General features: G+C 40.0%; 1 protein-coding gene across 2 annotated transcripts; it reads right to left on the bottom strand.

Moving 5' to 3' along the window:
- Positions 1-602: 602 nt before the first annotated feature.
- Positions 603-16,303, bottom strand: rbm18 (RNA binding motif protein 18). 2 transcript variants are annotated; one of them, XM_017708167.2, is made up of 6 exons: positions 16,147-16,303; positions 14,586-14,699; positions 6,803-6,929; positions 5,339-5,425; positions 2,577-2,665; positions 603-1,624 (listed from the first exon to the last, which is right to left on the bottom strand). In XM_017708167.2, the coding sequence occupies exons 2-6, from the start codon at positions 14,690-14,692 to the stop codon at positions 1,459-1,461; spliced, it is 576 nt and encodes a 191-aa protein (XP_017563656.1). In that variant the 5' UTR covers positions 14,693-14,699; positions 16,147-16,303; the 3' UTR covers positions 603-1,458. The 2 variants fall into 2 exon arrangements, with proteins under 2 accessions (XP_017563656.1, XP_017563657.1); XM_017708168.2 differs by having other exon boundaries at positions 5,345-5,425; positions 16,147-16,302.
- Between the last annotated feature and the right edge of the window lie 23 nt (positions 16,304-16,326).

Genomic DNA, 16,326 nt, shown 5'->3' with positions numbered 1-16,326 from the left:
TGAAATCTGATGCATTTACACATACCTGCTAACCAGCCTTTAATATTTCAGCTCCGTTTATTCACACTTCAGATACACAAAGTGTTTCAGCCAGACTACTTTTTGAATCGATCTTGAATCAAAGCAACATAGAATACGGACCATTGCCATTACTTCAGGAGCACTGATCAACCATGTCTCTTTAAAAAAGGTTCCTAAGTGAGATCTGCACAAGTTCTCTTTCTCTCTCTCTCTCACACACACACACAGACACACACACCTTTTGCACAGTACACAATGGTTTTCCACTCAATATGTTAATTTAGGAAATAAAACATTAGTTTGAATTAAAATGTGCAGAACAATGTGAAGAGGCTGTGTTAACTTATTTTCATTCAGAAAAACAACAAAACATGTCAGTTGACATGTCTATATAGTCACAGGAGAGATCACAGACAGCTGAACTGCGCCGAGTGGAGCCACACTCAGCAGGATTAGCTGGGACCTGAAGTTACTTAAATCCTCCGGGAGCTGGCTGTATGAAAAATAAACCTCACAGACAGAACTGTAATACCTACATACTTACTAAGGTAACATGGAGAACATAAGGATCAATCCAAGCACATATTCAGACTTGTTTTATTCTTTTGAAGATAATATCAGCTATCAAAATACTGCCAAAGTCAGAGATTACAGACAAGGACAAAGCCGTGAAGAGTCTGTGCGATGTCTTCGGTTCTGATCACAGAAACAAAGCCCTTTTTAAATAGCCGGTGATCCTATAAGGCAAGTTGTAATAATATACTGACAGTTAAACAACAACTGTAAATATTAAGTAACTGTTAAGTAGTTTAGTGCCATATTTTGTGCTCTGTCTATACAAAATATACCTACTGTCTAAACGGAGAAGGGGAAAAAGTCCTTACATTTTACTTCAGTACAATTACAAATCATTACTTTTCATTCTCACAATACAAAATGCTACAACACATCTGCAGGCAATTCAAGATTACAATACAAGGTAGAGGAGGTTAAGAGTGGGTAAACAGAAACAATAGGTTCACTGATTAGATGGGGTTCTTTCACTGTGAATATCAAATTTAGGGGAATAAAAGTGGACATGGTTTTGAAAACCAAAGAAAAACGTACAAAAACATACAAAACCCATCATAAAATAAACATGTTCTATGAACAATTAAAAGAAAAAAAAAAAAAAAATGTAAAAATCGCTGGAAAGATATATTACGCAATGCGCACACATCAGCTATAGAAGTGTCTCTGTGTTGGGAGGGGGAAGCTTCCTCCATTGAATTAGTATGTGTATTAAGTCATCTCAACCTAAAGGCTCAAATTCTCTCTCTCCAGCATAAAGTCCAGATAGTGGCCTTAAACATTAAAATGTGGTGTACAAGTCCATAGCAGGCTGTGTGAGTCCACTCAGTACAGAGACAGCAGACTGTTGAGCTGGACTGGAGGAGGTCATCTCCTGTGCCTGCGGAACTGCTTGTTGTATGGCTGTGATCTTTTATCCCTCTTCTCCGGGGGTTTGTTATAGAGGTAAGCTGAAGGTCCCGAATACTCGTCATCTGCATTCTCCTCCATCATCTGCAGCTTGGCTTCGATAGCTCTGATCTTCGCACTTACACTGAGCGAGCGAGAGAGAGCGAGAGAGAGCGAGAGAGAGAGAGAGAGAGAGAGAGAGAGAGAGAGAGAAAGAGAGAGAAAGAGAGAGAAAGAGAGAGAAAGAGAGAGAAAGAGAAAAAGGAGGGTGGAAGTGAAAATATGCAGAAAAAAAAGGTTGGACAGAGGGAGTTAGAGGGAAAGAAAACAGTGGGAGAAAGAAAAAGAAAGGTTAGAGATATAAAGACAGGGAAGAGAGAGATGGATAAGGAGGAGAGGAGAAGAGAAATAGAAAAAAGGGGATGAAAAAAAAGAAGGAAATGGAAGGGAGCAAGAGAATCAGAAAAACAGAAAAGGAGAGAAACAGAGAGAAAAAGACAAGAAGGTTGGACATATGAGGAGGGAGAGAGAAAAGGAGAGAAGGGAAGGTTAGACAGAGGGAGGGGTGGGAGAGAGAAAAAGAAAAGAAAAAGAGAGGAGGGTTGGACATATGGAGATGTGGGGAGAAAGAAATGAGGAGGAGAGAGAAAAGGAGAGAAGAGAAGGTTATACAGATAGATAGATAGATAGATAGATAGATAGATAGATAGATAGATAGATAGATAGATAGATAGATAGATAGATAGATAGATAGATAGATAGATAGATAGAGAGAGAGAGAGAGAGAGAGAGAGAGAGAGAGAGAGAGAGAGAGAGAGATATTTTAGTGTAAGCAGGCTGCTGTGACTTTAGTTGAGGATGGAGGAGGGGAGGAAAAAAAACACACACACACACACACACACCCTCACACCACACTACACCACTTCACCATTGAGTCGCACTAGGCTCAAGGAAATAGCTGTCGGAGATACAGCACTAATGGCCTGGTACTGGAACACACTGGGACCATTTGTTTTCTACTGAAATGTTTAAGCAGGAGAGGGACAGAGAGAGAAACACTGCATAAAGATCAACAAAAATAAAGCAAGTCCACAAACCTCAGCGAAGTCGGCAGCTCCTCTGCTTCACTGGATGACGGTTCCAAGCTGGCAGGCAGGTTCTTGTCCCCTCTGTAAGGTTCAAACCTCTGCAAAACAACATGCACACGCATGCAGACACACACACACACACACACACACACACACCCCAGGGAAACAGAAGACACATGCAGACACTAGTGAGACACATACATTCAACACATTGCACACACTGAGGACTGTTTGTGGAGAATGAACTCGCAGAGTGGACAAAGTCATGGCAGGCCACAGCTTTGGCATATTGGCCAAATCCTTGCTTTGAGGCATAATGGGAGAAGTTGAACTGCACAGCATTGGGCAACGGGTTCATTCTTCTCAAAACTGCCCCACATTTTCCTTACGCCCATAAGTTTGGTGACCCCTCAGCATATCCTGTGGACCTGTGGAGAATAGAATGAGAAAGCACAATTAACTTGACTGTCAGACTCAAGAACCTCAAGAACCTAAGAAAGCATGGAAGAAATTCAAAGTCAGCCAGTAAAAGTGCTTAACATCCTTAACTGTTAAGCCCTAACATCAAAATGACTAACAGTACATAACTGATCGTGTCAGCTGATCATTTTCTATTGATAGCGGGGAGGTGGGAGGCGACACATGACCGATCGAGATGGCACAGTGCCACTTTTTCTTGTCCAATAATGATATCAACACTGAATCCTCTGATAGTCATTTTGATTTCAGGTTGACTTACAGTAAACCAGTGAATCAGCAGGGAACCTTTTCTGAAATCTGATTATTTGAGGCAGCCTTATCAAAACGTGACAGCACATCATAAACCACTTTGATGGGGTAGTGAAACAAAATTGTAAAAATCACTCCTTTTGTATTTTATATGGGTATTTTCAGCTTAGAGTGTGCACAGTAGCTGTTTTAAAAAACACTTTCAGAAATACCTGAAGAGTTAACTTGCAAAAAACATTTCCATTTTATTTCATTTTCATAAATCATTTTTTATTATTGTGCATTCCAGGTAATATCAATCGAACCGCAGATGGGTTGTTTTGATTAAGTGAAACTAACTCAACACAATACACATAATTTACAATATTATACTTTATGGAAAATTGTTCTACTTTAAATTTGAATTTTGTTTAGCAAAAGCAGATAAATCTGATAGCTGTTTCATGCTTCAGGGTTAATAAAGACATGTAATGGATGCAGGTTTCTTTGCTTTAATGTAAAATAAGTAGGTAAAATGCTAAAAATGGCAACAAAAGCAGCCCATTAATGGGTAATATTAAACATTTATAACATCAGACCTCAGGAAATCTCAAAGCTGAATCTCAAATGGCTCACTGCTCCCTACACAGTTCAAATTTTGTATGAATTGTGCACACATGGCGGAACCCAAAGTGGTTCTTTGCTAGACACACTGTGCTTTGTTTAGATGCAATAGCCATTATTTGAATACCTATACACTGCACTTTTTAGGGAGAAGGGAGCCATTTGGGATTCTGCCTAAAACCGTGTGCGACAGTGTTGCATAATTTGAAATTGATCAGGTTCTGCTTGAGAACATCACTGGCGTTTGACTGTTTTGGCTGTAAAATGCGAACTTGCAATGCCTTGACAACGGGCAATAAAGACTTTTGTTACAAAACACGTTTAGTGTTCAGAATGTGCTGTGTGTTAAGAATAACTCACCACAGTCAGCTTGTAGTTTTAAGGACAGCGTTTATTGTTTTTTGCAAATAAACTCTTCAATTATTTGATGCATCTGTACTGCCTATAAACTTTAAAGGGTGTCAGGGGGTAGAGGTGACATTGCAACACATCTTATATACATTATGCACTGATGCACAAACAAAAATACTACATTCCTGAAAAACTAATAATAACGGCACATGCACATTCAACCAGCCTAGTATTGCCCTCTCCAGCATACCGGGGGATGATGCTTCTGCTTGTTGTTGTCAACAAGCCTGTGCTGTTGACCTTGACCCCAGGCTGGTGTTACGCTCCCTCTGACAGTGAGGGAAGGGGGTGGGTGTAAGAGGGCGTGATTCTCAACTATACAGGATTTCCTCTCTCTGAGCAGCAGCTGCCTATTGTTAGTGGCCTGGCTCTCTGGAGTAGTCCCACTCCATGTGCAGCACGGGCATCCTCAAAACTCAGCCAAGCTACTGCTTCTGTCCAACTCTAACTGATTACACTGCAGCTTCTGTTTGATTCTGGTCTACCATGCATAGTAAAACCACTCCAGTTACAACTAATGTCACTACTTTAAAGTGAAGTTTAGGGGAAAAAAAAAAAAAAATCTAATTTACACAGTTCCCTGCTTACTTAAGACATGATGCCCAATTAGCATCATGCAAACTGCATGCCTAAATAATCAAACACTTGTCTCAAACCACACTGAGTTAAGTAATCTAGTTATGTCCAGTTTTATGCACAAAAGTATGTAATACAGTGTCAGAAACCATATAGGCAAGTGTATTTGAGATTCTCCAACAACTCAACACAGTTTGAGGCAAGTGTCTGGTGATTAAGACTTGCAGTTTTCACAATGCTGGCAGGGTATCAGCTTCTCTTACTTGTTAGCTACATTAGCATTACTGATTAAGCGCAAAACTACAGTAGCAAATGTCAGACACCAAACATGTCTTGTGTGACTGACTGCATTTGTGGTAAGGGGAAAATTGTGTAAGTGTAATGTTTTGCCAAACAATCACTTTAAACTTTGACCAACTGCTAGTGCTTTAGTGAGCTTAAGAGAGACTTACCTTTACCTGTGCGTGGGCCCAGCGTACCACTAGCTTCTTCGATAATGCCAGCTTTCCATTTAGACACTGTATAGCACGTTCAGCCTCCTGAGAAAATGGGGAAAAATAATAATAAAACTGTCTTATTACCCCTGCTGCAGGGAGAAAGTTGTCAAAACATGCACACTTTCCACCCAAAGCTAAGTGTAAGAGACATATTGAATAAACTACATGAAAATTTGCTGACTAGAGCAGTTTTCTAAGCCTAGTCCTGAGCTCTTTTGGTGTTTTATTCAGCTACATAATAAAGTTGAACTTTTCCTGATGCTGCTGACTTTTAAAGCTAAGCAGAAGTGACAGTACAGCATAACTGACAAAATAAATATAGTGTAGAAGTACTTCATATTGGAAATAACATCTAAAACTATTTAAACTCGGGAGTCCTAAAGCCATTGTTTCCACTCACACGTGTGCTCTTTGGAGTTGGAAGAGAGTATGTGATGTCACTGAGAATAATAGCTGATGATGGATCACTGGATCTCCAGGACTATTGTTAAGTGTTTACATGAGTCTGTAAACACACATTTCCCCACCTTACACCACACTACGGAATGTTTCCCATCATACTTCAAGAAGTAAGATAACATCAGCCATCAAATGCCTCCTTTAAGAAACTGTTTAAGCAAAAACACTAACATAGCTAATAAAGGTATAACAGTACTCTGTGTGGTCACTCTTCCTAAAGGTCTGCCCTCACCCTACCAGTTAACACTAAGCATCTCATTCTGCCAATCAGGGACTCCATAAGAAGTTAGTTAGCTGGAGATGTGGCAGATTGTGATTCTGCCTGCAGGTGTGTAGATCAGGAGAAGCAGGGTTGATGACCACTGCAATAATGTATGTGCTTATTTTTGGCCAAAATTAAATTCTCCGGTTATATTGAATTGTAAACCCATAAACTTGGTGTATTATTTTAATTGTCTGTGTTACCTACTGTGAAAGTAGTTCTTCTACTCAGATTTGAGTATTAAGTGTATTTTTTAAAACAATTTTGAATCTTAACAAAATATTCAATTCAATGTAAAAATTTGAGATTCATTGATGTACAGAATCTTCAAAGAATATAAAATTGTAACCATATCAAATAGGTATGAAGTCAAAGATTTAGACCCTCAAATATAATCATTTATGACTTGTTGGTATTTTTTGGTCTTTCTTTAAATTTCTTTAAACTCAACCAGATACCACTGCAAAAAAATAATAACAATAATAATAAACATAAACATGACTTTTGGTATTATGTATGGTAAATCATTATTTTAAGTGAACTGTGAATCACTGAATAATTTGTCTACAAATTGTTAGGTTGGTTTCCAAGTGTAGTTTCGATTCGATTCAGGCCTTCTTCAAAATCAGTTATACAACAGGGATTGGGCAAAGACAGACACCTCTACATGAACATTTGAAAAGAAAGTTGTGCAGAACCTCTTTTGTGTGGAAGTTGACAAAACAGTATCCTCTGGGTTGGCCTTCCAGTGGTCCTGACTTGTGAAATAAGAAGTCAAACTGCTTCACTTTCCCAAACTTTTCAAGGAGCTTCACAAGGTGATACCTACAGTATAATAAAAATTCAAGAATTAGATACGTATTAACAGATTAGCATGACTGAAGAGATGTTTGAGAACAAGCTGAATTAAAACAGCATTATAATATTTCTGGAATGACATTAAAGCCAACAACAACAACAACTTTGGTTACACTCACTTTTTAGCTTTCTCTAAAATCTTCCTGAAAATTGCATCTTTACAAAAATTTCTCTCAGATGCTTAAAAACAACAACAACTAAAAAAAGTGAAGAATCCTTGGTAGGACACCTCAGTCCTCTCACATATGTGCTTGATTAGAATGACAGGTCTCTTTACACCTTTTTAGCTGCAGTAAATCTTTTATTCACACAATACAGAGGATACAGCAAGAGGACAATGAAAGTATAAAAAAGAGGAAGTCTGAATTCCCCCCAGAGCTCAATTCCAAACAAACATCTACTACTGTGAACGGTTCCAAAACCCCACTGTTGACTGTCGCACTGACAGCCAGTTGGAGATGAGGGAAAATTCTAAGGCCCACCCTCATTCCACTCTTAAGGTGAACAAGGGCAATAGATTATGGTCACAATCCTTAAAACCATTAGCGCTAGGGATGACTTATCCATGCCGAAGTGGTGAGCTGTACGCTGCCCGAGGATGTGTGACTTTCCTCATATAGAGCCAAGACAAAAGATAATACAAACAAATTGTAGCAAACTTGTACAATCCACACCCATTCCCTGCTCTAATATTATAATTTTTACAATCAAATAAGTATACAGGGAAAAACAAAAGTTCTTTTGATAAAACATAATATGAAGGTAAAAATGTACATGCAAACCAAGACATTAATGCAAAAAACACACTGCATCTTATAGTGTAGTTTCCAATATCTACACGTCCAAAGACAATGATATTTTAAATATTATGAAATCTTACTAACAGTCAAAAAATGGTAAATTCTTTAAAAAGCCTGATCCTGCACATATCACACTCTACTATTCCTGTTTACTGTGCAGTTTAATGTAATTTGGATACACATTTTAATGCCCCTACTGGTAAAAGGCTTCTACAGTCTACTTATAATTCAATATTCCATTTTTCACTCTAGACATCATCATTAAAATGTGCTACTTTGTCCTAGAATAAAACAGCAAATATATATCACCACAACTTGCTTAGAGGGGTAGCCAACGTATTTTGTCAATCTGCTTGTGTTTCTGCATGAACGTACTGATCCCCGTCAACAACAATACCGGTCATTTCAAACGAGAGAACTTTTCAACTGAGAATTTTGTGTCGAGTTGGAGTGCTGATCTAATATCAAAGTCCTCTCTCATGTACAATGGCCTCACTGACAGAAACATATCCCAGATCAGCATTCCTACTCTGTGAAAATTTATGAACATGGACATAGGTCACACGAAGGTCCAAAATCAGAGGATTCAGAATAAACAAGTAAATTTCAAAATGCCATGCCCAGTATTGAGGTGCAGTGTAGCATTCAGTCTGCATTTAGGAGAGAAACGTTTTGCTTTCATTTAGCCAAACAGCACTGCTCTTGCTTGCTCATCTTTACGTTATCGTCGCCATGTCTTTTAATATAGCTGGATTTAGCAGGAAAACCTGAAAAGAGGGCGTTTTTCTTCACCTGTACTGCATCAATCATTTCTACTGCTTGCCTCACTAAATGTTGATCATGCATTGCCAGCTAAATGTAAACAAACCATCTCTGGCACAGTGCTGATTCTAGGCACCTGGATGATTCATGTTAATATGTAGCAGGAAAACGTGTGATAACTTGCATAAACTGAACAAAATGTGTTACATCTTGCATAAATAAAAGAAAATTATACTTTATCCATTACATTACTCAGAAGATCCAAGTGTAAACAATTTTGACAGTGCACAATTCATATTTCACTTACTACATTTAAAGTATTAAGGACACAATTCCCAAAACTACTTGCTAGATAAACAACAAAACCACATTTGTGTAACAACACATTTGTGTTGTTACTTAACTGTTCCCACCCCCCCCCCCCCCCCCCCCCCTTAACTGACACCCGCAGTGGTTTGGGAGTAGCCTGACTGGGACCACTTTATTGTTTCAGGCTGGTTTGGGGTTATTTTTAATCCTGGAAAGGTAGGAGCTGGAGCAGGACTGGGGGTCCTGGCCGCTGTCTTAATGTCTTCCCCTCCTTTCCCTGGAGCTTTCTCTCCGAGGAGCATTTCGCACTTTCCCAGACTCCACCCACTCAGGCGCTGCTCACAGGGTTTTCCTGGTCCAGAGGAGAATGAGGAATTGATAGGGGCCTGATACTTGGGGACAACCTATGGCTTTTAGCAGACTACAATGTACTCCTTTGGGGGCTATAAAACGTGCAACCAGGAGGAAAAGAAAGGGGTCTGACTTAGGGGAAAACTGATCTTCAAGCTTCAGGGCATTCTGTGAAATCTCAGTCCAGAGCCAAGCAAGCCATCTGTATGAGCCAAAGGAACAAGACAGCTGCCATTTCACCCACTCGCTACCTCCAAGCTGCTGCTTTCAGTGGCACTGATGCGAGGCCTGAGTGACAGAACGCAAAAAGGAGAAGGCAGGCAGGTGTAAACAGAAAAATTTAAAAGGCAACACTCCAGCGCTTCCCAGTAAGGATAGACATTTTTAGCATTTTTGCTATTTGAATAGCCTCATAGACCAACATTCAAATTCCAAAAAGGATATAAATCAGTGTATCCTCTATGTATACACTACATTGGCAAAATTTTGTGGACACGCATTCATCCAACATTTCTTCCAAAATCAAGTGTATTACAAAAAGTAGTTTGTCCCCCTTCATATTTTTTGGACCGTTTCTTCAACATATATGATTCAGCTAGCAATGTGTTGAGCACATACTGTTAGGAAAAACCCCATCTATACTTCAAGCCAATAACCACAACATCAGTATTACACATATGCACATCCGTCTGTCCAGATGATCTGAACACGTGGTGAGAGGGCAGGTCTATTTCCTCTTTTTCTACCATTTTGTGGAAATGACCTCCTATCCCCTTCTACCTGCCACCACACAGACAATGCAAAGCAAAGTCCAAACAGCACAAACAGCTTGAAGCACATGCTAGAGTGATCAGCAGCCTCAAACTGGCCCCAGCGGTGGTCCAACAGGTCAGCATGTTGGCCTCTGGTAACAACGGTAGCTCCATACGAAGGACAAAAGAGGAACTGTGGGGAAGCCAACCCCAGTGGAAGGGGAAAAGGGTTTTCTGTTTGGGTGTGTGAGTGAGGATGATTGATGTTTACTTCGGTCTACTTATTCATATTGTTAAAACAGACAGTGCCAAAGCTTGTGGGGGCAATCACGGGGTGGAGGTTAGGGAACCGGCCCTGTGACTGGAAGGTCACCAGTTCGATCCCCAGAGCCGACAGCCTGTGACTGAGGTGTCCTTAAACAAGACACTTATCCCCAGGCACTGCAGATAGGGCTGCCCACTGCTCTGGGCAAGTGTACTCGCTGCCCCCTAGTGTGCATGCGCTCACTAGTGTGTATGTGGTGTGTCACTTCACGGATGCGTTAAACGTGAAGGTGAAATTTCACCATTGTGAGACTAATAAGGGTCACGTAATCTTACAGCCACAGGTGGATCTTAGACATATATGGGAAAGAAATACTCTGAATTAGTTGTAGTCAAGACTGCCAGAGCAGAGTCCAAGTCAAGGACATATTTAAATCAAGACCAACACTCGAATACCAGTCAAGACCAAGACCAGTAGCGGCTGAGAGAAGTAGAAAAGTTCGAGACTAGACTAATATTTAGAAAAGGCAAGACAAAATGTTATGACACTCATGCTCTAGTCTCAAGCGCGAAAGGAAAGTGTTAATTGAACTGTGGAAGGTCTGTCTATGTTGCAGCAATATTTTCCCCCAAATTCATCCATTCTGCCAAGAACTGAAGGTTCCTTGCAGGGCAGGCCTGGAAGGCAGTGAGGTGATGCAGTATAGTGAAGTGGAGAAGTGGAGAAGTGGAAAGTGTGTGTGTGTGTGTGTGTGTAGGGCAAGATGATGACAGACAGCATGAGCGAATTCAGCAGCATACCTTGTCATGTTGCCCTGGCAATGACCTTCCAAGTTACTGCTTAAAAGTTTCAGTGCAAGCAACTTTCCCATCACAGAGAAACAAAAGGAATTAAGCAACTACCAAAATGCATCAAAATATTTATGTGCGTATTTATTTACTGTAAATTTCATGAATATTGGTAAAAATGTGTACTGTAAAACATGAGTAAACTAAAAGAATTGTATTGGTGACCAGTTTATACACAGACATTTTAAGGTTCAATAAGATTTTCAATTCTTAGGTCAAGATTCAGTTTGATTTTCAATATTTAACATACTAAAAAAAGTATTAACACCAAGAAAACCCTTTGTATGATTAAAAGGTTCCTTTTAAATGATACAAAGGGTAAGGGAATACAAAAAATAGAATACAATGATTTGCAATTCCTTTTCAAACCATATATAAAATTGAATATACTACAAAGACACGATATTTAATGTTCAAACGGATAAACCTTTTTGTTTTTTGCAAATATTCACTCATTTTGAATTTGATGCCTGCAACACGTTCCAAAGAAGTTGGGACAGGGGCATGTTTACCACTGTGTTACATCACCTTTCCTTTTAACAACACTCAATAAGCGTTTGGGAACTGAGGACACTAATTGTTGAAGCTCTGTAGGCGGAATTCTTTCCCCATTCTTGCTTGATGTACAACTTCAGTTGCTCAACAGTCTGGGGTCTCCATTGTCGTATTTTGCACTTCATAATGCGCCACACATTTTCAATGGGAGACAGGTCTGGGCTGCAGGCAGGCCAGTCTAGTACCTGCACTCTTTTGCTACAAATTCACGCTGTTGTAACATGTGCAGAATGTGGCTTGGCATTGTTTTGCTGAAATAAGCAAGACGTCCCTGAAAAAGACGTTGCTTGGATGGCAGCAGATGTTGCTCCAAAACCTGCATGTACCTTTCAGCATTAATGGTGCCTTCACAGGTGTGCAAGTTACCCATGCCATGGGCACCAACACACCCCCATACCATCAGAGATGCTGGCTTTTGAACTTTGCGCTGATAACAATCTGGATAGTCCTTTTCCTCTTTAGCCCGGAGGACACAACGTCCATTATTTCCAAAAACAATTTGAAACGTGGACTCGTCAGACCACAGGACACTTTTCCACTTTGCATCAGCCAATCTCAGATGAGCTCGGGCCCAGAGAAGCCGGCAGCGTTTCTGGGTGTTGTTGATATATGGCTTTCGCTTTGCATGGCAGAGTTTTAACTTGCACTTGTAGATGGAGCGACGAACTGTGTTCACTGACAGTGGTTTTCTGAAGTGTTCCTGAGCCCATGTGGTAATATCCGTTACAGAATGATGTCGGTTTTTAATGCAGTGCCGTCTGCGGGATTGAAGTTCATGGGCATTCAATGATGGTTTTCTGCCTTGCCGCTTACTTGCAGAGATTTCTCCAGATTCTCTGAATCTTTTGATGATATTATGGACTGTAGATGATGAAATCCCTAAATTCCTTGCATTTGCACGTTGAGAAATGTTGTTCTTAAACTGTTGGACTCTTTGCTCATGCAGTTGTTCACAAAGTGGTGAACCTCACCCCATCCTTGCTTGTGAACGACTGAGCCTTTCAGGGATGCTCCCTTTATACCCAATCATGACACTCACCTGTTTCCAATGAACCTGTTCACCTGTGAAATGCTCCAAACAGGTGTTTTTTGAGCATTCCTCAACTTTCCCAGTCTTTTGTTGCGCCTGTCCCAACTTCTTTGGAACATGTCGCAGGCATCAAATTCAAAATGAGTGAATATTTGCAAAAAACAATAAAGTTTATCCATTTGAACATTAAATAGCTTGTCTTTATAGTGTATTCAATTGAATATAGGTTGAAAAGGATTTGCAAATCATTGCATTCTGTTATTATTTATGTTTTACCCAACATCCCATCTTCATTGGAATTGGGGTTGTACATGGCTATATGCATGAGATTTTTTGAAATAGTTATTTACAGCACCAACAAGGTTTCTTCTATTGTTACAATGTCAAGCTAGTAACAGCAGTAGAACTCATGTTAGTGCTATATAAAATTATTTTAATTATTTAAAAAAGGTTATACACAGAACTATCTTTGACGCATTCTCCATCAATTTGAAGAACCACTTCACAATGCACAGGGTTCTGTGAATGTTCATGGTTCTATATGAATCATTTACTAAGGAACCCCATAAGAACCATCTTTTTTAAGGGTGACCTACACAGATTTATGAATGCAATATCACACAAAGTGGCATGGCCTTGCACAAAACACTGATCCTGTAAAACAATAAACAATCAGCATATTGGAGATATATCAAATTTCAATACACCATTTTAGCATACAATCTGCTGCATGATTTTCTAAAACAGCACTGAAACTGTTATACCCTGACCCATGTACCCTATAACCAACCATTAACCATCGTCATCATATGCATGACTAGCTTACTGAAGCCAGAGACCTTGAGGGCTGTCGTGTTCCAGCCTAATCTCCCCACACTAGCTGGTGATCAATTGACTTTCACTTTCTATCTCATCTTCTGCAGCCCCATTCATCACCCTGACACCCATTCCACATTTGCTTCAACAAAAAAAAATTGCCAGTGCACTTTTACCCAACAACTCCAATAGTGCTTTCAATTATCCACTTATTTAGAAACCTCAGGGAAATAATAATAAAAGAAACTATGTTAGGTGAGCAGTGACCTCACACAGCAGAATTTTCAGCGCTCTGTATGTGAGCCTGTGTCTCTGAAGTGTACTTCGCTACAACAAACACTTCCAGCATATGAGCTAATTAATCTTCCCAAACACCAGCCTGTGGGCATCGTGGCTGTTTTCATTCGAGCAGGTTATTTAAAGAAAACCAGCGGATCGAGTGGGAAGGAAACGCCTGTCTAGACATCGGCCCAGGCAAGCCGTACATTTTCCAGCAGCCCTCTCTCAACCTGCGCTGTTTCTCTCTCTCTCTTACTTACCATGCCCCCCCCCCCCCACCTTACGCAGAGGCTACAGGTTGACAGTATAAACATGCCAGGTGAGTAGGAAATGGTGGGAGTCACTGAGCAAAGCAGGTCTCCATGGCCGAATGGCTCTCTTTCACACGCTCCACCATCATCTGCTCATTCTCCAGCACAACACGCACACACTTGGCTAATCAATCACCCAGGCAGGCGAGGCTTAGAGGGCCAAGCTCTTAGCAAAGGGAGTCCCTCTCGGCTAGTAAGAATGTAATGATTTCAATACAGTATTGAAAAACAAGAAAGTTAAGTGTAAAGTTAAAGTTACAGTGCATTGAACTTTAAAACTGAACCACTGATGCATCAAAGAATCTATTATTGAAATGAGTATTAATTAATAAAAACCAGGCATCTAGGTGTATTTTTGCATTGCTTATTGCTCAACGGCATCGCTACTATTCAATATTTTCTGAGCCAAATCTGTTACAGTTTAAAATTATAGCTTTGTGGAATCACAAACACATGAAATATCAAACATCATACTGAAATTCATATCAAACTTAAAAACAATATGTGTATTGTTAGTAACTGATAGGGCTGTAACAGGTACTCACTCTGTAATTTTCGGATCGATATTGCCGATCCACAGACGATGGCCCTCCTGCGATGAGCCACTCGAAAGGATGGAGGCATTCTCCACTGTCTCTGCAGGTGACTGCATTGGGCTCCTGGAAAGTGAGAATAAGAGATCCAGCTTCTTAAAAATGACATCATGGGGCTTTGTGAACCACATCATCCTAAAGGATGAGTTTAAGATAGGGTTGCCCCCCCATCCAGGATTTCTCAGGACTGTCCAGAAAATTCCCTTTCTGGGTATAAAATGTCCAAGAATCTAAGCAATTTCATGTTTTTTTATGGAATTCAGTTTGCTGCTTTTTATCCAGTCAGACCATGTGTATACAAAAAAATTATTTGATTAGGTCACATTACCTTCAACGTACAAGGACAACTGTTTACTGATAACTGAGAAGATTAGGTTCTGTAGCTGAACTGAGTTACCTGACATCACCCCACTGATCAAGAATCCAAGAATTTTACAGGGCTGATTTGGCAATCCTACTCTGCGACCACTAATAACTGAGGCGGTGCTGTGGCTTCTCCACACCACACTGCTTGGTAGAAAGTTAACCACATGTCAGTTTTAACATTCTCTCATATATCAGACAGTGAATCAAGCGAGCTTTTTGAGACTGAGTGACTGCTTGATGCCTGGAAATCACTGACTAGAGATATTTCATTTCAAACATGATAGACATAATAGATACAATGCAACCAGACATCAGAGCAGCTATTTGTTCTAGCTTAACTTTTGAAAATGGTTCAAGGGATCTTCAGTAAATGCAAGGGTTCTATTTAGACCCATTTTAGTCTCAAATGGCTCTTTAAATTGATGGAGAAAGTGCTTATATGTTTCTATAAAGTACCATTGTGAAAACGGATCTACATCACACCCAGGAACCTTCTTCTGTTGTTACAACGACAAGCTTGTAACAGAAGAATCTACACAGAACCAAATTCAAAACGGTTCTATATAGAACAGCATACAACACATTTCCCATAAAAAAACATTTCATCACGCAAAGAACCATGCAAGCATGAAATGGCTCTATACAGAACTCATGGCTCTAAATAGATCCGTTGCCTTTAACAAAGATTCTTTGAAAACATAACCTAACTGTGTAGATATTGAACCATGCCAGCGTTTCTGTGACTGAGTGACTGCTCGCTACCCTAAAATCACTGATTCGAGATGTTTCAATGCAAACACGATGGCTATTAGTTATGTGCTGTATGTAATGTAATTATAAACTCTCATAAACAATACAACGCAAATGGACAACATAGCAGCTATTCTGTTCTAGCTTGAGCAGATAACACACAAACATTATCTGAATCGACATGCTTTTATCGCTATAAATATGTTACTGGCAGCCATAAACAGGTAGCGCTACCGTTAACTTAATGGTGACTAACTCACATTAACGTTAGCTCGATTTAACCACTTGCAGAAACGGAAAATATCGGTGTTGTATCACTCAGGTAGCTAGGTAGCTGGTTAGCTTAGCCTAGCACTGTTTGTTGCTCTAGGTCAACTAAATCCTATTTTTTACTTACCGTAAACACTCCGTTAATAATTACAACTCGCGACTTGAAAGCAGGACTTGGAGTCGCGGTGGTAAGGTCTTAAAAACGAACCATATCACCAGTTCACCGCTAAACTAACCGCTTGTAGTTTACTTGATGTCCTAGCAGGACAACGCAAACGAGTGACGTCGTTGGCGTCGAGTGTTGATG

Source organism: Pygocentrus nattereri, chromosome 18, assembly GCF_015220715.1.
Source record: "Pygocentrus nattereri isolate fPygNat1 chromosome 18, fPygNat1.pri, whole genome shotgun sequence".
NCBI lineage: Eukaryota > Metazoa > Chordata > Actinopteri > Characiformes > Serrasalmidae > Pygocentrus > Pygocentrus nattereri.
The sequence above is the reverse complement of the archived record's forward strand: the minus strand, read 5'-3'. Positions and strand labels throughout refer to the sequence as shown.